Raw genomic sequence first — 23,013 nt, 5'->3', positions numbered from 1 at the left:
CCACTCAAAATGACCAGTTTAGCTAGGTTGTCTTCTTAGGTAGCATCCTCTTTTTTTCCTGCCATGCACCATCAATGTTAATAATAATATTTAGTAAGATTAATACAACTACTGCACATGTGCATTCAAAATGACAACCCTAGGTGAACCACGGGAATTGATGTATGATAATAATCTGATTGCATAAAACCTTTTAAAAAAGTTATGACATGAATACTGCTGCATCACAATCCTGCTGTATTCATGTATTTACCAATGTGTTGCAGAGGTATTTTTTACAGTTTTTTTTTTTAAATGTATTTTGGCCACTGAGGATCAGTATTTCTTGATTTTTATGCAGTAACATCACAGTTTTACACAGGTTGTGGTTTGGTGATGCCATGGAAGTGCACATTGTGTGGGATTCTCTTCAGCCCTGATCCTCCTTAACCCCAGAAGCTGCTCTGAAACTTCATTAGAGGAGGACATGATCCCCTTTTCTGTCATTTCACCTGTTTAAATTCAGGAACACTTTGAAAATGGAAAGAACTAAAGAAATTCCAAACTCTTAAAAGTCCCAGATGCATTTTCCAGCATCAGTTTAATATGATGGACACTTTTATGAGGAGTTCACAGCTGTTTGTGAAGCTTGGTAAAATATACCCTATTGTTTTGTGATAGCCTTATTTGTGTCATTTTAATTTAGGATATATTTCAATATGATATCAATAGATTTGATAGTAAATTGAAAGTTCCCTTTGGCTTCATGTGCTCAGAGTGTCTCATTCTCTTACTCCTCCTGCTTAAGACTCTGGTCCTAGGTGTGAATATTATTGTTGCATGTTCGGATATCCTCTTCTTCAAGACCCAGATAATGATTCTAGGTGTAAATCCCAACAAGCTTTGCCCAGGTTATCTAAAAGGAGAGGCACTCAGCGAGCGAATATCAGATCGAAATAAATCTGTGAAAACACAAGGAGGAAACACTTCATCTCAGGCTCATGTGACAATCACAGCCGCAGAGGATTTTTAGATTTAAATTTATTCTTGTAAAAACACTGATAAACTTCAAAGCTTTATTCCTTTTTAGATCATAACCAGCAGGAGTAGAGGCAGACACACACAGGATTATTTATTGACTGATTTTTATTCACTTATGATGATGAAGATTATTATATATTATTACTCTTCATTTCAAAGGTAAGGAAAGGACAAAGAAGAAGAGATAGAGGGATAATGAAGGTAGTAAGAGAGTAAGAGAAGGTGAAGTGGAGGGCCAGGGGAGAGAAGGTGGTAGAGGGAGGATGGAGAAGGGAGGATGAAAGGGGGGAGAAACAGGAAGTGGATTAAAGGTGGAGTGGTGAAGGTAGAGAAGATAAAGGGAAAGTGGAAAAAGGGGAGAGGAAGAGGAAGAGGAAGCTATCGCTCTCCCTGAGTTGAACCATCAGTATCCTGTAAGTTTGTGTAACTAGTAGATGTTTTTTCTTTTGGAAGCAGCTCTTGTTCTTGACTTTCTTGTGCTGCTCGTTTGTCTTCTTTTTCACCTGCTTCTTCTTCTTCTTCCCCCATCCTTCTGTGACAGTTCAGTGTCTACCATCTGTCTTTATCCCCATCATGTCAATCGTCTCATCTTTGAGTGCTTTACTGACCTTTAACAATTAATTTTCCAGTCCCCTTGTCTTCTCTTCCAGTGCTTTCTGGACTTCCAACAATTCCTTCTTTGCATTTTGAATTTCTTTTTTTGCCTCTTGCGTTGCCCTTTTCTCTTCCTTTAGCACTCTCTGGACTTCCAACAAGTCTTTACGTTTTCAAGTTTCTTCTCTGTTTTGTGCATTTTTGCTTTTTCTCCTCTTTCAGTGATTTTCAGGTTTGTTCTTAATCCTCAGCTTAGCCAACTCCTCTTTGTAGGATGCTGTGACTTTGCTGAGTTTGTCACCTTGTTCTCCTCCAGGTTACTGGTTGGTCTTTTGGCCTGCAGACTTTAATGGTCTGTGCTGCTCTTTGTGCATGCTATCTAGAGAAGTTCAGAGCAACAGATGGGGTTGCTGGTTTTAGTCTCTGTTGAGATGCTGGTACTCCTCTCTCCGAGATGATTGCAAACAGTCTTGGACAAAAATAGAAGCATAATAACCAAACACAAGAGAAAAACATAAAATTGTTGGAATAGTGGATACAGAGGAAAACTGAAGTTACTGAGGTAACTGTAGTTCTGTGGATTCCTGGATGACTGCCAGTGAAAGTAAACAAAGTGGATGTGTGTTCTCACACGCTATGCAGGTTGAGCTCTCATAAACAAAGTCACGTGTATGACATGTGGACTACCTTTGCTCATATGCTGTAATGCTTTGAATTCTGACTGTAAAGGCCTTTACGCACTGCAAGTGTAAAATCTGTGCAAAAATTTCATGTGTTAAAAATATGTTTTGGACTCATGTATTCTTATATATTCTCATGTATTCTTAATGCAGCCATTCACCCCGACCAAGTAATTTCACTAGACAAATCTGCAGCATTAAAATAATACTATTTTTACCTTAGACACTGCTCTGGGTCATTTGGCTCTATGCAATGATTTCTCTGCCTCCTCAGATGTGTTGCCCACTCTGCCAGCAAGAGCTCAAACTGATGCCGGATGTCAGTGATACAGCTTCAACTCCTGGATCAAACCATGAAATTCTCTCTGCTGCTGTCTTCTTTGACAACTGGATGAACCCAGAATCTCAGTTTCTTTCTTTTCTTGTTTGGAAACGAGAAAGTGCTCATCAGCACTTGATGTCAACTTCATTTTTTTCACAGTGAGTTTTTGAGGATACATTTTCTGCAGAAACACAGCACGTTTGGTGCATGTGTGTAATAAATTTGCATCCAAACAAAACTAGACTACTAAACTAGACAACATATATACATTCCACCACTCAGTGCTCTCAGAATATTAACAGAGGTTATCCTCTTAACAATCTCTGTTCAAACACAGCTAGCTATTCGAAGATAATCATTTGAATTAAGTGTTTTGGAGCAGGGAAGCACCTAAAAATCTGAAACAAGCAGCCCCAAAGACCATAATTTAGGATTAATACCCTAAGGAGAGTGGTCTAACTGCATAATATTGCCCTGAGGCAAGCGCTATTTTGTCTAGGATTATGCTTTCCACATCGAGGAACCTGCTAGGGACCGAGTAAATTTCATCATCAGACGGTGAGCATGTGGCTCCCTGCAGGTCTATATGTATATATATTTAGAAAATATATTTATTTCAACTTTAACACGTAAAAAAAAAACGATATTAGCATTAGCATTTGCAGCTCCTGAAAGCACCCTGCAGGTCAACTGTCAAACTCTCTTCTTCTCCTCTTCATTTTACGCAACAGTAATGTGTCTTGTGGCATTAAATAAAAATAAATAATAATATTTTTAAGGGACACTAACCAGAAATTTGGTTTGCTGCCTGAGGGCTACACCATACCACAGAAGGATAACACATTAGCGGATAGCACGGCTACAAGGTTAGCTAGCCGCTGGCTTCGCTAACTAGCAAAACGCAGTTACTCTTCACATACAGGAGCCTAAACCTTCTTTTAACCTGCTGCCTCACTGCAGTTCCCCAACCAGCATCATTAGTTATAACCGAATGTGATTTTTAACACATGGACTCCATTTAACTTTTCCTACAGCAACATACAGAAGAGGCTGGACATATTTTTTTTCCCTCTCTGACAGGAACTGTGGATTGACTGAACAGCCTCAAATTAATTTGCTAGTTTTGAGCAAAATTACTGATATTATTATATTTATATATTGGTATTATTTTAAGTAGTTTATATACAAGTAAGATTCTGGTTTATATTTTTGTTTTCTTTAATATTTTGACAGAAAGTAATATTTTATTCTCTGTTGTTTCTTTTTAAAAAACAACAAACAAGCAAGCAATGTCTGTAATTTTGTTTTTTATTGTTTTGTCACCCTCTGGTGGCTGAAAAGACCTTTATTCTGTATGTTGTGTTTGTAGGAATGCTATTGTCAGCCATCAGCTGCATAATGGTGATTTAGAAAATTTATATTCAAAATTTGTGATGAGAAGTAACTTTTAGTAGGATAATGAGGATTAATGTACTTCCTTTTAGAGAAAGAAAGATAAAGGGTGAGGTCATGGTGGGTTGTTCTTTTTACTGGCAAGAGAAGTTTAAAGAAAGAAAAAAAACAAACTTCCCTAGTATGAAAAAAGATAATTTCGTGGTGAGTTGCACATCTGTACTTCTGAAGCATCTCTATCTGATGTGTTTAGCGTTTATATGATGAAGTCACTGATAGTGACATTTAAGTTAGAGCATTGAAAATAGAGGCCTTCTGAATATAACCCTCCTACCACCAGCAGCAGCAGTATGCGTCTTACTTTTACGCTATCAGCAGTATTTTCACCACTACCAGTTCTTCTTCACGTTTTCTATGCAGAAGTACATGACACTACCATACAAATTTAAAGCCTAAGCTAGTGTGTAATGACATTTATGTATTTATATGCAAATACACAAAAACTAAATTAGAAGATATGCTGGCACTTGCCAGCCTGCAACTTAATCTGCAGTTTCCTAATACTTAGCATGTTATTCTACTGAATAGAGGTTTGCCTACATAAAATTACTCACCAGTTTCTGATAAAACTTAAAATGTAGATACAGTAAGAAAAAAGGAGACGCAGTTAAGAAAGGAAGAAACAAATTATGATGTAAGTATTTAAGATGATGAGCTATATGGAGTATTTTAAAAGAAAGGACACTATACATTCCACTTACTATATATTAACTAAGTATTATGAAGAAGCAGTAAGGAAAATGATGGCCTGAATTCAGAGGAATTATGTAATGAACCAAGGGAAATTACCACACAAGTAACAGGAAACGGTAACTGTTGCATGTTTTGCAACAACAACAACAAAACCCTCAATATAAAACATTTTTTTAAAGCAATAATCCCAGCATTAAAATTAAAGACAAGACATACAATGCATATGACTACATAACAGATCCCTTTCTCTATGCAGTTTGATATTCCATTTAGGTTCAGAGGACTGGGCAAGCAGAATCTTGTTTCGATGTCCTCTGGCACACTTGAAATTTACCACCATGCCACTGAGCACCTTTAAGGAGTGTGTCAGGTTATTTAGACATTTATAGATGTTATTATTTATTAATACTAGAACTTTATTGGTCTTGTCAACTATAACAAACATGCACAACGTGCATAAATGCTTGAAAACATTGCTACACCCAGTTTTCAGTGCTCTTACAAGTGTGTGAATTAGCTTTTGTGACCTTTCCTACCACGAGCAACCTAAGACCCAAGATAGTTTGCATTTAAAACCTGTTCAGAACTAAATGTAAACAGCTTTCTAGGCCTGGATAGAAAAGCAAACAGAGAAATAATAGCTGTTGTAGCCATTCTACTAGTAATCACCACCAAGATTTTTCTCGAAGCTCACATGTAAATGAGGTTCTTTTAATTTATCGTTAAGCCTCAAGTAGGGCAGGAGTTTAGTGTTTTCATTGGTTCCCTGAAAACCACGATGTCTTTCAGTGGAGCTCAGAAACCTCAGCCACATGAGGAAACTGACAAATCAACAGAAAAAAAACCAAATCACTACTGCAGGTCTTATAATAGAATGTGACATAGCGACATAATGTATGTCACCAGTCAGCGAGTCTAAATCCTCATATCTGTCAGATCTTGTCTGACAGTGTTTTTCTCTTCATTAACTCCCCCTCAGGCCAAGAGCTCCATCCAGTACATGCATAACTCTCTCTCTCTCTCTCTCTCTCTCTCTGCGCTCTTTCTCTCTCTCTCAGTGTCAGTGTGATCAATTTCTTTACTTCCTCCTTTTTGGAGTGGCTGAGCTGAATACCAGAACAGGATATGCTTTACTCTCAGTTTCACGGCAGCAGCAACAGCAGCAGCAGCAGCAGCAGCAGCGGCAGGAGCAGCCGTGAGGACGACACACTGCAGCCAAGATGAGTGCTGGGGATGTGGTCTGTAAAGGCTGGCTCATTAAATCCCCTCCGGAGAAGAAACTGAAGAGATTTGTGAGTAGGAGCACACATCGGACACTTGTCTGTGTCCTCTGCCAGGAGGACGAATGCCAGGCTGTGGTGCTGAGCCTTGTGTTTATGCGTGTGTTTGTGTGTATGTGTGTTTATGTGTGTGTGCAGCGATACAGAATGAAGATTTAGAGATACACTGACTTGTATGTTTGCCTTGTCTCAGTCTCCTTTATATCACCTTCCTCATCTCTGGTACAGGTTGCTTTACTTTTGCGTGTTGGCGTAGTTATAGCAGTCATGTGCTTTAACAACAATACCCCACTCACTGCAGATGTGCTTCAGACACATTCGGACGTGACTCCTTGCAGCGAGTATATGTAATAGCTTACATAAACAGCATCCAGCCTTGACTATTTTGTGGTTGTGGGGGTCATGTGATAGTATCAGGATGGCCACTTGCTCTGCGCTCTGTGCGTCTGTGTGTTGTGAAACATGGGAAGTAATGTCAGGGGCAGTCAGACACTTAAGCGACAAGCAGAAATAGTCCAGCTCGATGATGGCTGTATGCACTTCCTCTGTACGAATAGAGGAGGTGGAGGGCCATTTGTCAACAGCGGTGTAAGGAAAGGGTGTGTGTATTGGGTTTTTTGCGGTGGGGGTGGGGTGGGGGGGAGGTTGCATGCGTGTATGTGTGTTGACAGCGTTGGGATGGGAAATAGAAACTTATTTTAGCATGACATGCAAATCCAGCTGATGATGTTTTGTTTTTTTAGACAGTTGTATAGACTGGTACACTCACTGTTTGCCTTATTCAAAATATCAGGCTCTGGTCTTGCCTGTATGAAAATTTGTAATTATCTGGGTCAAATTTATCTTTGTAAATGACATCCCGACAAGACTGAAGGAGCAAGGGGCTGTGGTGGTGAACAAATGTGTTGGTTTGATTGTGCTGCTAGAGATACACTTCGCTGGAAGGAGCTCTGTCAACATTGTGTTTCCACTTTCTGGAAATGCAGTTTGCAGTCCATCAGTGTGCGTGATGAAGTGGAGCAGGAGTCTGTATTTTGTTTACTCAGATATACGCATGCAGCGCTATCAGATGTTTGTCACATTGCTGTTATCACAGTGTCTGATTTCAGGATTTCACACTTTGTTTTCCTTTAAATAAAGAAAACTTAAAATATTGATATACTACAAAGTAAAAAATACCAGAAATCTCACTTGTCTTCATGTTAAATGTGTAAACTTCTTGGCTGAATACACTTTGACCTGTCACAAACAGATACAGGGGTGTAAAGAATGTAATTAAAAATGGCTGAATTCCATTTAGCTCCTAGAGTCTTTGAGTTCTGGCTTTGGTGGAACAGCCAGAGCCAGAACCACTAATTATTAATTATGGTTTGGGGCTTTCTGTTTTGGGAGTCACAAAATAATCGCGACAAATAATCTCAGCAAGGACAAGTTACTCATTTGTCACCACTGCTGACCAACCGTTACCCATGTGACCAGAGTTTCGAACTAACCTCACGTGACAGAAGATAAGGAAGCTGCATCTGATGTGGTTGAAACTTTAAAAACACAGAAAACAAGCTTGTTTGTGAGTTTCAGATCAGTGTCGGACTTGCAATGTTTTTCGTTTTTTTTTTTTTCTTCAAATTAAACACACATACAGTATCTACAATCTGGAGATAAACTATAGGCCTTAGCCTATGGTAATTTAAAGAAAAGCAAGGAGGTCCATGTTTAATTAGGGGGTGAAACCTTCTGATTTCATCAGAATATACAGAATCTATTGATTGGCTTCTACACTCACCATCTGCTTCCATTAGATGAACCTGGATACACAAACCAACTCCTTTTTAGGAGTGCGAAACTTTTCATTTTCAGAACATCTACAGGATCAAAATTGCCATCTGCCTAGTTACGGTTTCCTCTTAAGCTTAGTAGTGTTTTTTAGGCAATAAGTGTGTGTGTGTCTAACCATTTCCTGGAATGAACACATAAATCACCAACTGACTTGTTGCAGGAGAGCATTTGTTACACACAGAAAGAAATGTTACACGCTTTCATGCCTTGAAGAGAATCAGAAGAGACTCAGCCACAACAACGAAGCCACAAAAACCAAGAGTGAAACGATAACATCTGCACACACACACCTTTATTATTCTTAATGTGATTCTTATTAATTATTATTATTGAACTGTAACAGCTTCATGGCTAGGATGAAACTTGGTTGGAGTAGAGGGCTTAGGCGGTGCTCATTGTGAGTAGCTATAAATACCTTTTAGTGCAGTTTCAGTGTTAGGTTTTCAGTTAGTTTTCAGCACAAAGAAGTGACCAGGCTCTTTATAAATACCTCTTTCATTCTGTTAGACATTTTCTGCTAAATACAGTGAACTTCCTCTTCTCTGCACTTCTGGGAAATTTGAGTTGAGGTTCCGCTTACTGACCATAACAAAGGCAAAGAAACTTAGTTAGCTGGTTGCTGTTAGCGGGGCCATGATCAAATTCTCGTGATTAACAAAGTTGGCCGGAAAGGCTGATGCTACAGTTTGAATTATGAAGCACTGTATTTAAAGTGAGTCATAACGTTGGGTGAAATTTACATTCAAGAGCAAGGCCATTAAAACCTTCTTTACTTCTTGCACCTGCAGGCATGGAGGAAACGTTGGTTTGTGCTTCGAAGAGGTCGCATGAGCGGTGATCCAGATGTGCTGGAATACTATCAGAGCAATAACTCCAAAAAGCCAATCCGCACCATTGACCTGAAAGAGTGCGTGGTGGAAATGCTGGAAGGGCAACTGCGGATAAAGAGGGACTTTCACGGCAAGCACCTCTTCGTGGTGAAGACCTCATCTCGTGTTTTCTACCTGGTGGCCAAAACCGAGGAGGAGATGAACAGCTGGATCAGCAGCATCAGTCAGATTTGCCAGTTTGGGAGCCTGGAGGACGCAGGTAAACATGCCGAAAGACACTGCTGCACTGAAGTAATTGTGTAGACTCCCTCTGCTGGTCCAAAACAGATTGGTGTCACCACTCAGGAAGTGGGGAGTTTTATGAGGTCAGAACAAACTGTTTGTTTGCAGCTTCATGATTTTCGTTAAAGGGTTTCCCATGCTAACTGAGGCATCAAGTGTAAGGCTGCCCTTTACTGACAACTGTAAAAAAACAAAACTGCAAATCTGCAATAAATTCTTCAGGTTGACAGTCAGGTTACACTCAACCATGCTGTTTGTACAAGATTTATTTCCCTGTTCCCTTTAACATTTAAAAAAAACATTTTAAACATACCCAAGAAAGGCAGATTTTAGATCTAAATTTATAGTGAATTGTACTTCTGAAGTACCATTAAGGTTGGATTGGTGGCTTTGAAAGCATTGGATAAGCTTGAAAGTCTTCAAAATGAGAAACTTTACGAACACAGCAAGGGTAGCACCATACTGTGGTTATCACAGGCTGGTTGTATGACCTTATAAATTTGAACTTCAGAAACATTTTCACCATCTTCTCACTGCATGTGGTTAGCACCATTTCATACCTGGACTTGTTTCCACTTCAGCAGCAGCAGCAACAACAACAACAACAAGGAAACATTGCTGTATTTTTCCCCTTTTATCATTTGAAATATGTAAATATTTTGACTACAGTTTGTCTACACACACACACACACACACACACACACACACACACACACACACACACACACACACCCGCGCAATGGAAATGAATTCAAATAAAAGTTCTGGTGAAGCTGTGTACACGGTTTAGATAAAGCCTGACCCCACGCTTTATCAGGAGCCTGGCTGTTGTCCGCATGTGTGTTTCCAGCGGTCATTAGTGTTGTAGTTCTGCATACTCCCTGTCACGCAGCCTAACGCCGCTTCTGGATCTGAGGAGATAAGAGCAGCTCAACGTTACATTCAAATGAGCACATGGCACTTTTGTATCACCTCCATGCTTTGGGGTGTAATTAGATTTTTTGAATCTAACACATCGACACTTTACCATCATCACGCTGCTGATTCGGCCTTTACTTCAAGTGTCATTTTTGTGGAGGAGACTTCAGCGTGCGTCTGTTCAAAAGCTGTCATCTGCATGAAGGAGATAGAGCAACGGCACAACTTTTGCCAATATGCCACAAGCTTGTAAATCAAAAAAATGGAGTTGTGAGTTGTGGCGCACAATTACTGTTGCACAAAGATTTTTACTGAGAATTCTGGAGCAGCAGTAGACCTTAGATCTTGAGAGCTCTTTGCAGCGGCTCATAACTTTTGCAAAGGCTTTTAAAAGGTTGCTCTGTGCCCACAGGAGGACACAAATATCTAATAGCAAATATTTCATGAGAACATCCAAAGACTTTTGGATTAGTGCTGCGGGGACAGCCATGACTTGAGGGGGGCCTTGAGTGAAATGGAATGAAACAAATTTCTGAACAAGGGCCAACCTGACTGAAAGAATGAGGGGATATATAAACAGAAGACATGTCTGCTTTCAAGTTTCTTGCAATATAAATACTACTTCATATGTAAATGCAGAATATGAAGAGTGAGTGAAGGGAGGGAACGTTTGCATCTTTTGGCTTTGCACTTGCTCACTTACATTATCTGTGTTTCTTTCTGCTTGTTGTCAACAGAGAGCTCAGAGGAAAGCTTTCCTCACACCCCCACCTCCCTTCAGCTGTCACCTGACAGCTCTGATAGAGAATCTGTAGAAAGCCAACGAGATTCCAGCTATCCACCGGACTACCTCTTTCTCTCCCAGTGTGAGACGGGGAGTGTGATCACTAGTCGGTATGTACAGTATGTGCAACCTGTCCCACAAGCTGAAATCATAGCAGTGTGGCGTATGTAACAAATGGGATATTTGCATTTTTTGTCCTTATCTGCAGACACGACAGCTTTTCAAACTCCGAGATCTCTCTGGAGCAGAAGTCATCAGACGATGCTGTCAAGGACATCTGCACTGATTCCTCTTTATCCTCAATCTCCCACACTAGTCCCATCCCATCTCTTTTCCCCCACGGGAGGCTGAGCAACCCTCCGTTCAGCGCTCCATGCACCTCCATAGCTTTGCCCTCATCGTCTTCCTCTCCACTACATCACTGCGCCACAAGTGTCTTCCAGTTCGACAAACCACATTCTCCCGCGATGTTTGAGGCGACGGGTGATAAACTAACACCCCCTCCACTGCCACCCAAGCCTAATCACCTGTCAGAGCACGCAAGTGACGAAGGCCTTCAAAGGACGAGGGCAATGAGTGCGCGCCATTTCACAAGCAATGCTGGATTTTTTCCCCGGAGGACCTCTTTGTCGAGCCTGGACCATTTCAAATTGGGTAAATCCTAATGCACAGTACAGAAGCTGATGAAGATGATCCTGGTTCAGTGAAACATAAACCTGGTGCAAATATGATCAGGATGCTTTTTGATTCATACGCATATCAGCTGATTTTAAAAGAGTTTTTTAAAGAAGTTAAAAGACATAATTCTTTGGTTTATTTGTTTGTTTTTTAGGAAATGCCGAGAGCAAATTTATGCAGATAAGGAGACAAAGTATTAATTTGGTAAGAACAGTGACACACTTTTATTTTTATGCACACTTTTTGTTTATCAAGAAAGTGTTAGATAAGAAAATTGACACCTATTTCATGTCCGTATGATAAACAGGAAGCCTCAGCAAGCTTTAAGTTAACTCAGGTTAGCATGAGCGTGACATAGTCTTTCTTTCAAGTCAAAATTAGCACAGTCATGTGGCGTCTGATTTGTTATCAGGCTTAGTAAGAAAAAAATTATCTAGGTCATCATATGTCAGCAGCAACTTATAGTTATGGCCCGTATTACACATTCAAAGCTACCTACAAATCACATTATTGTAAATTAAATTTCCACTATTACTTGTTTGTTTGCCCTTTTTTTACAATCAGTTTACTTTCAGCCACTATGTTTCTGCCTATATGAAGTCAATGACATCAGCTACCTTTAGATTGGCTGCACGAGTATAGTAGTCTCACTACAAGTTGTTACTAAGCAAATCAAGCTGGCTAAGCTAAGTTAGCTTCATATTTATGACATGATTCTCTTCTAACAAGACAGTGATTGCTAAAATGACAATCCCTCTGTAGGATTCAAATAATGGCAACTCTCCCCTGTAGTATCATTTCTCTATTAATAAAAACATGCAATGAAAATAGTTTGAAAGATGCCCCAAATATGCAACAAGTCTACACAGAGTGGAATTAACAAATGTTCCAGCTGTAATATAATAATATATTTGATGTAGTGCACGTGCCTGATCGTATGATGCTTTATGTTTTTGCAGCCTTGTTTAAATAGCACAAAACTTCAAAACTACCAGGATGAGTCATATGTCCCTATGGCTTCCCCTTCCCCGTCGCCTTCTCCTTCTCTTGCGACCGTGGAGTCTGATGGTTACATCCCCATGAGTCCGAGGACATTAAGCTTCCTCAATACAACCTACAGCATTGAACCCTCTGCATCTTTCAGCCCACTAATGAGTCAACTTAGTGCTATTGCACCACCTCCGATTCACCGGCATCTAAAACCTCGCATAAGGAAAGGTGAGAGTCCAGCCTGAATGTTTGGGAAAGTACTAAATGTTTGTTTCATCTTTGGCTAGATGTTTTCAAGATATTTTTTTTCCATTGAATGTTTTCTGTAAACTTTAATGTGTACAGCTTAATTAAAATTATGCTTTGTGTTCCCTCATAGTCACATATCTATGCAAGGAACATGTCTGACAGATATATAGCACTTGCATCGCAAACACTGATCTCCGACATGGCCTTTCTGTGCCACGTTAGAGAATTGCGGCCAATCTGATAATGCTGACCTTTTCTCGCTCCACAGCTCGACCCCCACCTCTTGATCTGAGCGGCCTTTCTACAATCACAGAATGTCCCACGCATCTCCCTTTGAGCAGAGCGCTGATCGACTCATGGTGAGCAAAAAGTCTCTTTGTCTACAAACTTTTCTGTCGAGTTATAGAAACAAGAACAAGCACACGATCGGGTTAATAAAATTGCAGTTAGGGTTTGAGCCTTGTTTTTTAAGACTACATTTGGCTAGGGATGTTTTCTAAACCTCAGGATTCTCTGTATTTTCTCCTTTTTAATTTGAAAGTAAATAAATGTTTCCTTTCCTTTCTTCCCAGCTTTTCAGTGAACCCTTCACCTCTTGAAAGACGACTTGAAAATGGGGAGAAATTAAGAGATGAAGTCACAAGCTCCTCTGCAATGGTAGGATTTCTATTCAGTGGAAACATATGTAGAATTATTTTTTTTTAATATTATTTTTCTAACTTTTTTTAGAGAATGCTTAAAGAAGATTACAAAAAGCACTCAATCTGTCACTGTCTTATTATAGAACCATTTGTGAGTGGGAAAACATGCTCAGAACTCACACAGCTGAAGAATGTGGGAGTGGAAAGTGACTACCAATTTCCAAAATATTCTTCTCAGCTACTTGTAATTGTATATGGTCTGGAAAATGTGCATATTTACTTTATTTTCCCTGAATAAAGCCTTGAAAAAGGCCCATTAGTCACGCATTGTGTCTCTAGACGCATATAGCTTCCGACGTGTTCTTAAACTCAATCTTAAAATGAACAGAGGTCACTTTGCTTTTCTTTAGTGACATATTTAATGAAAAGAAGACACTAGTGAAGCTGACCTGCTGTTGACTGATGTTCCTTTAGGATTGTAAATATGTCAGAAATTTTTTCCTGAGAACAGGGACGTTTTTCCGAAGACTTTATGATTTGTTTTTTCTCACAGGAATCAAGGCAGCAGTTCTTTGACGGGCCAGTTCAGCCCTGGGCGAGAAGTTCAAATCTTGACTATTTGTCACTGGATTTCAATTCAGCAACCCCTTCTCCTGTGCTGAAGGTATGCTTTTATTTGGCTTTATTTTTAACTTTATTTTTTATTTGACAAATGACAACAACTGCACAGCAAGACTTCTACTGTACCCTGTGGAGCATTGATAGTTCAAATGTTTGTGCAGGTGAAGCAGAATTGTATCACTGTTAAAAATGTGACATCACTGTCTGCTTATCTCTCCCTCTCGACGTCTAGCAGAAGCCTTTCCTGTCCGATGAGTACAGAGTGGATTACGTGCAGGTGGATGAGAAGAAGACGCAGGCGCTTCAAAACACCAAAATGGAGTGGACAGACGTTCGCCAGTCGAAAACCTGACACTATGAAACGAATTAAGAACACACAGTTTCAAGAAGACCAACAACAGCACGGAGTACATATCGGGGGTGACCAGGTGTACCATTTTATGTCCATAGCAGTTTTTACCCCCCTCCCACACTGCACATATTAAGCTAATGTCTCAAAACCTACACATGAGTCTCACAAGAAAACCAAAGATGAGTATCGAACAGATACAGACTAACAATGACAGGTAACAACAGCCTCAATTGTCACTGGGAAAGAAAAATGTAACCGTAAGAGCTGGAAAAAAAAAACTATTAAAAAAACAATTAAAAACAAACTTTATCTTCCATTTATAAGACAGAAGGAAAATCTTATCTTCAAATCTTGTAATGTAAAAAAAAGAAAAAAAAACCCTTTAACCTGCATTTTTAAAGCCACATTTATTAAAATCACATGCTACCCCTCAGCATTAACTCAGTACAATTATACCTCACTTTTAATTTGTTGACATCTGGTCACTCTTGGATGTGTGTAGATAAAGAAGAATAAAAAGATTGTATAAGCACTTTGGGAAACAGTATTGAAATAAAATTACAAGAGTAATTAAGCAGTAAGACCTTCTTTTGCATAGAGGAAATGCAAAATTGCACTGTTAAAACTAAGTTAAGTCTCCATAGAACTGAACTGTAAATACTGCCTAATCATGCACTATTCACTGATTTTTCTGTAGCATTAAGTTTCACCTGATTTGCAAAAGGGCATCATATTATTTTACTGTATTAAAAAACTGCTGTAAATATATGTATAGAGATGTTACTGAAGAATTATTTTAATGATAAATTGTTGTTTTTAAGATTTCTCTCTGTGTCATTATGTAACGTGAATGAAAATGATCCATTCTGAGCTTCTGCCTTCACCTGAATATTACCCACATCTTAAAGAACCAAAACTAACTTGAAACTTTAAACATTATTGCCATAATACATTTGCTTATACAGGTGAACCATCTTATTTACTGAACATCTGTCCACCTCACTTTACACATCAGTCAGCGAATGTTTTAACCACATGCAAGCAGATAAATGAGACCACTGTTCTATTTCAGCTGTTCTTTCACGCCGGAAAAAAAATACATTATAACCAAACTGTATGCAAAGTTAGATACAGATTTACAGATAGAGACACATATTCTGGAATAAATGTGTATTTTGGAGATGCAAATATCGAATCACAGCTTTCCTATCGCACATTTCATTACAAAAATAAAAATGTGGGATTTATTTTTAATGAAATGTGCAACAATTTCATTTGAGAAATACGTGTAGATTTTACTCATCGATTTTACTACGCCCTGCGATACACACGTGTGTCGTCACTAATATGCGCCGAAGGAGATTTGGGAAAATTACCCAACAAGTCGGGAGAGGAAGTCATCATCCAGCATTTAAATGCAGTTTGTTTGGTTTTTTTTGAAGGGGCGAACATCTTAAGTGAATGCAGCATGTGGCTAAACTAGACACGGTAATCTCATCGCGGGTCGGCTACTCTGCGTGTATTTCCAGTACACTGCTGCTGGCGTGTGGTTTAACGTTACCACCGCTAGCAACTAGTGAGTCATAACTAGTGAGGACACACTGGTGAGTGCGGTTAACGCTGCTAGAAGAGTACCCCCAGCTAGCTAACGGTACCTGGAAATAAATGAAACTATATCTGGTTAAAGCTACTCTGGGGCCACCGTCGACCATAAGCAGGCTGCTGTTTCCCAAAGTTCAAGCCAACTTAGCGTTAGCAGAAACCATGCACTGAGAGCTAACTTCGTCTCTTGGTCTAAGAGCCAACAGCGGCAGAATGTGGCTTTAGCTGGTAAGTTTGTTTACTTCATGACTCACCAACTGCTATTATGTTGCTTGGCTAACGTTGTCATTAGTTTAGTTGACATGGAAGCCAAGGTCTATATTTACAGCAACTACAAATAGGTTTAGGCTAGGTGTAGTTGCTGGGGGTTTTCATTGCAAATGCTACCATTTGAAGTGTTTTTGAACCTGTCTTTTTAAAGAAACCTTTCTTTTTAAAGAAAGGTTAAATCACCGTCTTTGATCCAACGTTCACCGCTAGTGTTTATTGTGGCATGGCAACCGCACAGCTGCAGAAAAGTCACATCTGTGGCGTTTAGCTTTTTTACGCCAACTCTGACTCAGAGTTAGCTGGCATAGTTTTAGCTCAGTTTTCTTTTAAATTATATCTGTCTTTTTCATTCATGAAAGTTCATATATAATTAATATAAGGTTAATATCTATCTATCTATCTATCTATCTATCTATATAAAATTAATATAAGGTTCAGTTGTTTTTTTTTCTCCCTCAAACAGAAATGTTATTTGTAACATAAGTAGAAGAAAAAATTTTTCCTAGTGGGATACATCTTAAATGCAACCCTAGTCGAAGGCCCACCACAATAAATAAATATGCATGTATGTGTGTATTTATTTATTTATTGAGTACCTGAGGTCTGAAAGAGACAGAGAGGGAGCTTTAGCAAGAGTAACTCTAAGTAATGGTTTTCTGAATGACTTCATCGATGCCTCATATCATTGAAACACAAGAAATGTTGTTCGACTCTTCTTTTTTACCTTCTTTCGTTTTGCCACTCTCTTGAGCTTTACAGCATTTGAGTCAAATTAAGGTCTAGACTGGACCATTGTAACATGTAGATATTTTTTTGTTTTTCTTCCACAGTCTTTATGTTGTAGATGTATTGCTGTGCTTGGGATTTAATTTTTTTTTTTTTTTTTTTTTTTTTTTTTTTTGCACGACCAACCCCAACGTAGCTCTACCAAGCTTTAGATCTTAACCTCTAGAATAGTTTGGTAAACAGAGGAGTTTAGGTCCTGTGGCTGCAAACAAGACCAAATGATCTCCTCTCTAACACGTTACTATAAGATGTTTGTGATGATGTGTGTGTGTGTGTGTGTGTGTGTGTGTGTGTGTGTGTATATATGTATGTGCATTATTATTCAAGTGCATTTGATTAGCAACACCTGGCTGATTCTCATGGAAGTGATAAGGGTGTAATTAGGGTTTTTTTTGTAATATTACATAGGCTCCTGTTAAAACTTTATTTTTTAAAGATTGTACGTCTTTAGATTTAGAGGGAGTCCCCTACTTATATATTATTTAACAACTAACAAGATTAAATTGAGAAAAATAAATCAGTTAGCCAATAATAGCACAGATATTTAACATTAACAAAACAAGATTAAGTGTAAAAGACTAAAATCACAAACTGCAAAGAGGTAATGCATTCCTTGAACTGTAAAGGACTGCCACTGTACTGTAATAAAAACCCATCAATGCTACTGTTAAATTCAACATGGCTCTATGTGTTTAAGATTTATTTTACTCTATTTGCTAACCCTCCACTTAGTACTTTTGGTGGGAGTGGAAGTGCATTTTCTTTCCACTTTCATGTAGCTCAGCTGTGGTTGAAGATGGGAGGATGTTCTCTCGACAGTTAAAGCGTGTAGAGAACCGTTTAGTGTGTGGATTCCAAGTGACTTGAATTGATACAATGGGTCCACTGTAGCTCTCTACCACACTAATGTCTGCTTCAGAGGAAGGAAATGTTCACAATCTCAAGAAGAAAACCCTCTGGGGCATAGATGCATTGCATTTTTATGTGGTTTTCTCTGCAGCTCTTGCACACATCCCAACCCTACCCACCTCCCCTTTGTCCTACCTGTACACTGTTTACAGAGTTAAAGTTGCAATTAAATGGTAAGAGGAATGCACTGCAAACCCACAAATGTAAAAAATAAATAAATAAAAAAAAAAAAAAATTAGAGAAACAGAAAAAAATTAAAATTGAAACCAGGATAGGCATACCTGTTTTAGGCAGTAGAAACCTTGATAAATGTTTAAATGTCAGCGTTGGATTTTTAGTGAGTATTGATTGTTGTCTCAATTTTTGCAATACAGGACTCATCAGATGGAGGAGTTCACAGCAGTCATCCCATCAGCTGCTTTCTAAACTTCAGCTATTGTGCCTTTTATCAAACGTGTGCTCCTGTAACTGTGCTAACCATGGCTTCTCGCAGTGTTGATGAGCCACCAAGTGATACCAGGAATTTACCATCAGTCTCTGAACAGCCTTCCAGATGTTACCCAGATGATGTCGCGGGAGAGCTTCAGCCAGACACCATGAATGCAACAGTGAAATCTCAAAAATCTGGAAAATTCAGGAGGACTGCCTTGACGTTTTTTGGAGTTCGTAAAAGTATCTGTATTCTACCAAGCTTTTTTGGAGGAAGGAGCAAAAATCAGAACAAGTGGTCCTCTAAGAAAGGAATCAGCAAAAGCAAAACCCATGACGGGCTGTGCAAAGTCAGTCATGATGACGGTCTAAGAAGCGGGTATGCCTCAGCTGGAGATTTTGAGTACCACAGCCAGAGGGACACTGTGGGAGAGCTCCACAGTAGCTGTCGCAATGAATGTAGTCACCCTGCTGCTGAGCAGAAATCACTGACTCTTGGTCGGCAAAAAAAGGGCTTGAGGAGTCTTTTTCACAGTTTTAAGCATCACAGAAATCACAGAAATGATGGATTGGCTAAAACTGAAGTGATTGCAATGTCCTCTCCTCACTGCAAGAAAGAGGTGCCTGTTGTCCGGGACATCAACCAGTTTGTCACAGAGTGCCTGGGATCTGAACCCAATGTGCCTGATTTTGCAGACGTCATAAGTGATATTTCCATTGGTCCTGAATGTAATGAGGCCGATGTGCAGACAGTGTTAGAGAGGAGTCTGGAGAAAGAAAGCCCAAAGTCAGAGGTTGACGAGCAGGTGAGTGATGATCAGCTGGAGGAAATGAATTTGATAGCCGTAGTCTCCAGTGAGTATGAGGAGCCATCTATAGGACATAGCGAGCCCTGTCTGAAACTTCAGATGATGTCGGAGACGTCCGAAACACCAGCTGGCTCAACAGATCAACTGGACATGATTTTTGGGGATGTCGCATCATTGAAAAGCTTCGACTCCCTCACCGGCTGTGGGGACATCATTGCAGATCAAGAAGACGACAGCATCACAGAGAGTACAGTCTCTGGAGAGAGGAGCAGAAATGGAGGAAAGAGGGCTTCTTGTTATCTTACTTATCAGGGAGGCGGTGAAGAAATGGCCTCGCCTGAGGATTTGGATGAAACTTGTCTTCAGGATTTCTGGGGGAACAATAGTTCAAAGGAGATCTGCTACAGTTGCAATCAAGACCACACAGACGTGACTGCCGAGCTGACCGCATCCCACAATATGGACTTGCTGAATAGTAGCAGCGGACAGCAAGCTGGTGGCATGGACTCCTCCTCAATTGCTGATGTATTAACTCCTCAAAGTGAGCATCAGGAGTCAGTTCCAAATAGTGATGAGGGCTACTACGATTCAGCTACACCAGGGCCAGAGGAAGGACGAGAAAAAACGGACAGATTTCAAACAGAAAGGCTACCCAGGGACAGTTACAGCGGCGATGCCCTTTATGAACTTTTTGCGCCTGACGAAAGTCTCGTGAGCCCACGTTATGAAAGCAAATCCAAACTTCCCATTTCAAAACAGGGTGACTATTCAAGTCAACCAGCTGATGTCACAGACTCAGCCTTTGTCCCACAAATGAACAAATTACAAATAAGTGCAGAATTATATAAAGTTCATGATTTTCTGGAGATGCCCAGCACATGCAGTAACTCCTTTGAGCTGGCACACAGCGTGGTTTGTCGGCCAGAAATCGCTATGAATAAAAACTGTAACTTGAACTCAAAAGCCCAAGCTTCAGTCAGAGTAGATAATATAGAGCTGCATATATTTGATCAAAAAGAAGATGTGCTTGCTTCCAGCGAAAAAAGAGCCGAATCCATAAATGCTGACACTGAGAAAAGGCATAACAGCTTATCATTCCAAAGCATGTCTGACCCAGACTTTGAAACGTTTTGTGAACCCAAAGAGGAACATCTCGAGGAAAACAAGCCTGTGGCTTTACCGTACCGAAATATCACTTCTCCGTCTGAAGATTCTAACAACGACATGGATGATGGGCAAACTGTGTGTTTTTCGCAGGCACTCGTGGACTTCACAAAACACACTCAAATGCTGAGCAACTTGCACGACGATGTGGATGATTTGGAGACAAATTCTGCCATCACTCCAAATGTGGAGGCCTTGCCTACCATAGTCACGTTTGATGTAGTGGATATGCATAATGAAGGTGAATACGATGAGCAGATTCACATGGAACTGGAGGAGGACATTTCATCGCCCTATCAGGAATTTGAGGAAAGCTACCTACAAAAGGATGCATTTGCTGAATGTGACTATCAGATGTTAGACCCATATGAACAGAACATGATCAGTAATACATGGGCGGTTGCCAGTCTCCCACGGCACCTCGGCCTTACAAGAGTCAGTCAGTCCATGCTTAACCCATTGTCTCTAGAGAGGAGAAGCAGGTCTCTGGACACAGAAAGCCTTGAGTTGAAGATGCCGGATGCGTACAGAGAGAACAGAGATGCTATCGTTTCCTGTCCTCAGACAGAAGAGGACTTGGAGAGAGATGCCTCACCATATTACAAGAAGAATGTAGTCGTGTCTGCATCAGAAGTTCGACACAGCAACAACACTATGGCCTTATCATGGCAAACGAGGTCAGAAATGGCTCTAAGCCTTCCTCTGACAGATGGGGAATTCAATGAAAAGAGTCTCAGTCAAACCCAAGTACATAAACGCAACATATTCTCGGTCACATCCAGCAGTGAATCCCAGCGTCTTTGCTCTAATATGTCGGACAGCGTCTCCTGTGATTTACTTTCACCGAACACTGAACTTTACAATAGACAGTGTCACCCTCCTTTGCAGTCGGAGTCCTGTTTACCTCATAACACTTTTGTTTATTCTGGAATGATGGAGGACATAGCTGATGATATTGACGACAACGTTTTTTGTCAGGCTGGCACTAATTTGCAATCCTATAATCAGTGTGGTAAAAGTCACCAGGTTGCCATGTCCCACACTGGGAGTCCTCTGAGCACATGTGTGTCTAAGGATGAAATGTCCACCATCAGTGAAACCAGAACACCCAGGGATGTGGTGTGACCTGTAGCCTGCAGTAATCTTCCTGAGGCAACCTTGAACTGGAAGGCTCTCAATCTTTCAGTCATACGGTTATTATAACATGTATTTGTGCCAGTGAGTGTTTTTATGGTCAACCAACGGAGGAATTGTTGCTCAATTTTAATTTGCACAACTGCTTCCATTGAAAGATTGTTGACACTGTGATAGAAGGGAAGTGGAATGAAGTTTCGGAGTCTGTGACATCATTAGCATGACGCTCGGAAGTCAGATTTTTCTGCATTTGCACAGTGAACAGTTGGTTATTTCACACTGGTTACATATGTGTTAGTCCATCAAAATTATTTAAGGGAGTAATTGTTTCATTTGCATTTGTGACCGAATCATCTCATTAAGCTATTGAATTTCACTAGAATGTTCATATCCACATGTAGCCTCGGCATCCAGGCCTCAACAATAATGTCATACTTCGTTTTAGTGGGTATTCATCAGCCTGGTGTCCAGGACCAAGTCTTGCTTACTTTGCCAGTTGCCTCTAAACACATGAATGCTTATGCTTTAAATGCCGGCTTATGTTTGTATTTCCTTTTCTTGCTTTTCCACAGCCTATCGCTCTCATGAGGGTTATGTTAGTTCCTCTTTATGCTCAGTTTATATATTTTTGCCATACTGGTTTAAGGAAAGGACAGAAAGGAGTGTTAGAGAGAAGCACCTCCATGGGGTATACATGAATCACATTAAGCTGTTTCTATTTTTATCTTAATCTCAAAATGCAGCTAATTCTTACCAGATCCAGAACAAGATGAGCAGGTATTAGAAATGTACAGATAGGCATAGTTTAAGGATGCTTCAGCTGCTATTTGCTTTACATACTGTAGATAGCTTTGCTCTGCAAAGCTACATTATTTGTATAGCACATTTTACATGCAGATACCCTGTTTGTGAAAATGTTCTGCAGTAGTGAGTGTAGAAACAGCTAAGAAGTTAAATATGTTAAAAAAAAAATGGTTAGAGGCAACAAAATTAAAGGGGAAAAAAGCTACTATCATAGCCACAAGCTTAATGTTTGTTTGTAGACTGACAATCCAATCTGGCCTTTTTTCTGTTTAGTGTTTTTTTTTTGTTGTTTTTTTTTTTTATGGCTTATTTTGCAACAGCTTGACCACCTGTGAAGTGCAGAATTCTTACTAAAATGTTGCACTCCATAATTTTGCTACTGTAAGCTTGCAGAATGAACAAATGGCTTAGTTTTGGGGGTTTCTTTCTTCTTTTTAATATAAACTGCTATTTTCCCCATGTATCAGTTTCTTGTGCATCGCTGTTTGTTCAGTCAGAGGTTAAATTGTCAGATGATTGTCATAGATTCTTTTTTTTCTTTTTTCTTTTTAAGAGTAATATTGAACGAAATGTCAAAGAATTTGTATTTATATTCTAAGCTATTTGTACACTGTAACACGTATTCAGAATTATTGCAAATTGTCAAAAATTCTCTTATGGTTCTCTTTTATTGCTTTTATTTTGTAATAGTTTTACAGTTACATACAATTCATGTTACAGTGGAAAATTTCTCTTGAAAATCTGTTACCGTTTTATCGAAATGGAAACACTGCCTTAGGTAAAAATAAAGAAGACAAAACATTTTCCATTTTCACTCCTCTTGTTTTCTTGCACTTTTGTGTGTCCTTAAAAATGTTTTTGAAACAGAGCAGGTGGAGGACAGG

General features: G+C 39.6%; 2 protein-coding genes and 2 long non-coding RNA genes across 7 annotated transcripts in view; 2 read left to right on the top strand and 2 right to left on the bottom strand.

Moving 5' to 3' along the window:
* Window positions 1-1,124: 1,124 nt before the first annotated feature.
* LOC120442248 lies at window positions 1,125-3,792 on the bottom strand. Its single transcript, XR_005614586.1, has 3 exons — window positions 3,406-3,792; window positions 2,513-2,715; window positions 1,125-2,083 (listed from the first exon to the last, which is right to left on the bottom strand). It is a non-coding gene; the product is annotated as an uncharacterized LOC120442248 (long non-coding RNA).
* Window positions 2,683-15,369, top strand: gab3 (GRB2 associated binding protein 3). Of its 3 annotated transcripts, none has more exons than XM_039618261.1 (11): window positions 2,683-2,774; window positions 5,820-6,053; window positions 8,666-8,966; window positions 10,645-10,801; window positions 10,900-11,345; window positions 11,524-11,573; window positions 12,329-12,587; window positions 12,877-12,967; window positions 13,181-13,265; window positions 13,803-13,913; window positions 14,103-15,369. In XM_039618261.1, exons 2-11 carry the CDS (start codon window positions 5,982-5,984, stop codon window positions 14,220-14,222), a joined length of 1,692 nt encoding a protein of 563 aa, XP_039474195.1. In that variant the 5' UTR covers window positions 2,683-2,774; window positions 5,820-5,981; the 3' UTR covers window positions 14,223-15,369. The 3 variants fall into 3 exon arrangements, with proteins under 3 accessions (XP_039474195.1, XP_031586539.1, XP_031586538.1); XM_031730679.2 differs by having other exon boundaries at window positions 14,106-15,366; XM_031730678.2 differs by lacking the exon at window positions 2,683-2,774 and adding an exon at window positions 3,087-3,174 and having other exon boundaries at window positions 5,902-6,053.
* LOC120442249 overlaps window positions 9,718-23,013 on the bottom strand; it is a 36,263-nt gene continuing 22,967 nt past the window's right edge. For both annotated transcript variants that reach the window (XR_005614587.1, XR_005614588.1), the window contains 2 exons: window positions 10,017-10,102; window positions 9,718-9,900 (listed from right to left, as the gene is read on the bottom strand). This is a non-coding gene — a long non-coding RNA (uncharacterized LOC120442249). The remainder of the gene's footprint in view (window positions 9,901-10,016; window positions 10,103-23,013) is intronic.
* On the top strand, window positions 15,559-22,935 carry LOC116313106 (APC membrane recruitment protein 1-like). Its single transcript, XM_031730675.2, has 2 exons — window positions 15,559-16,052; window positions 18,164-22,935. The coding sequence occupies exon 2, from the start codon at window positions 18,269-18,271 to the stop codon at window positions 21,314-21,316; it is 3,048 nt and encodes a 1,015-aa protein (XP_031586535.1). The 5' UTR covers window positions 15,559-16,052; window positions 18,164-18,268; the 3' UTR covers window positions 21,317-22,935.

The sequence above is a fragment of the Oreochromis aureus genome, linkage group 10, assembly GCF_013358895.1.
Source record: "Oreochromis aureus strain Israel breed Guangdong linkage group 10, ZZ_aureus, whole genome shotgun sequence".
Lineage (NCBI taxonomy): Eukaryota > Metazoa > Chordata > Actinopteri > Cichliformes > Cichlidae > Oreochromis > Oreochromis aureus.
This window is presented reverse-complemented; position numbering and strand designations above follow the sequence as displayed.

What these genes read in the sequence shown, in the direction of transcription:
- gab3 (XM_039618261.1), top strand. Translation starts at nt 5,982, where the DNA reads ATGAGTGCTGGGGATGTGGTCTGTAAAGGCTGGCTCATTAAATCCCCT. An exon ending in GGAGACAAAGTATTAATTTG is followed by an intron (nt 11,574 to 12,328) that starts GTAAGAACAGTG and finishes ATGTTTTTGCAG; the next exon opens with CCTTGTTTAAATAGCACAAA. An exon ending in CCCCTTCTCCTGTGCTGAAG is followed by an intron (nt 13,914 to 14,102) that starts GTATGCTTTTAT and finishes CTCGACGTCTAG; the next exon opens with CAGAAGCCTTTCCTGTCCGA.
- LOC116313106 (XM_031730675.2), top strand. Translation starts at nt 18,269, where the DNA reads ATGGCTTCTCGCAGTGTTGATGAGCCACCAAGTGATACCAGGAATTTA.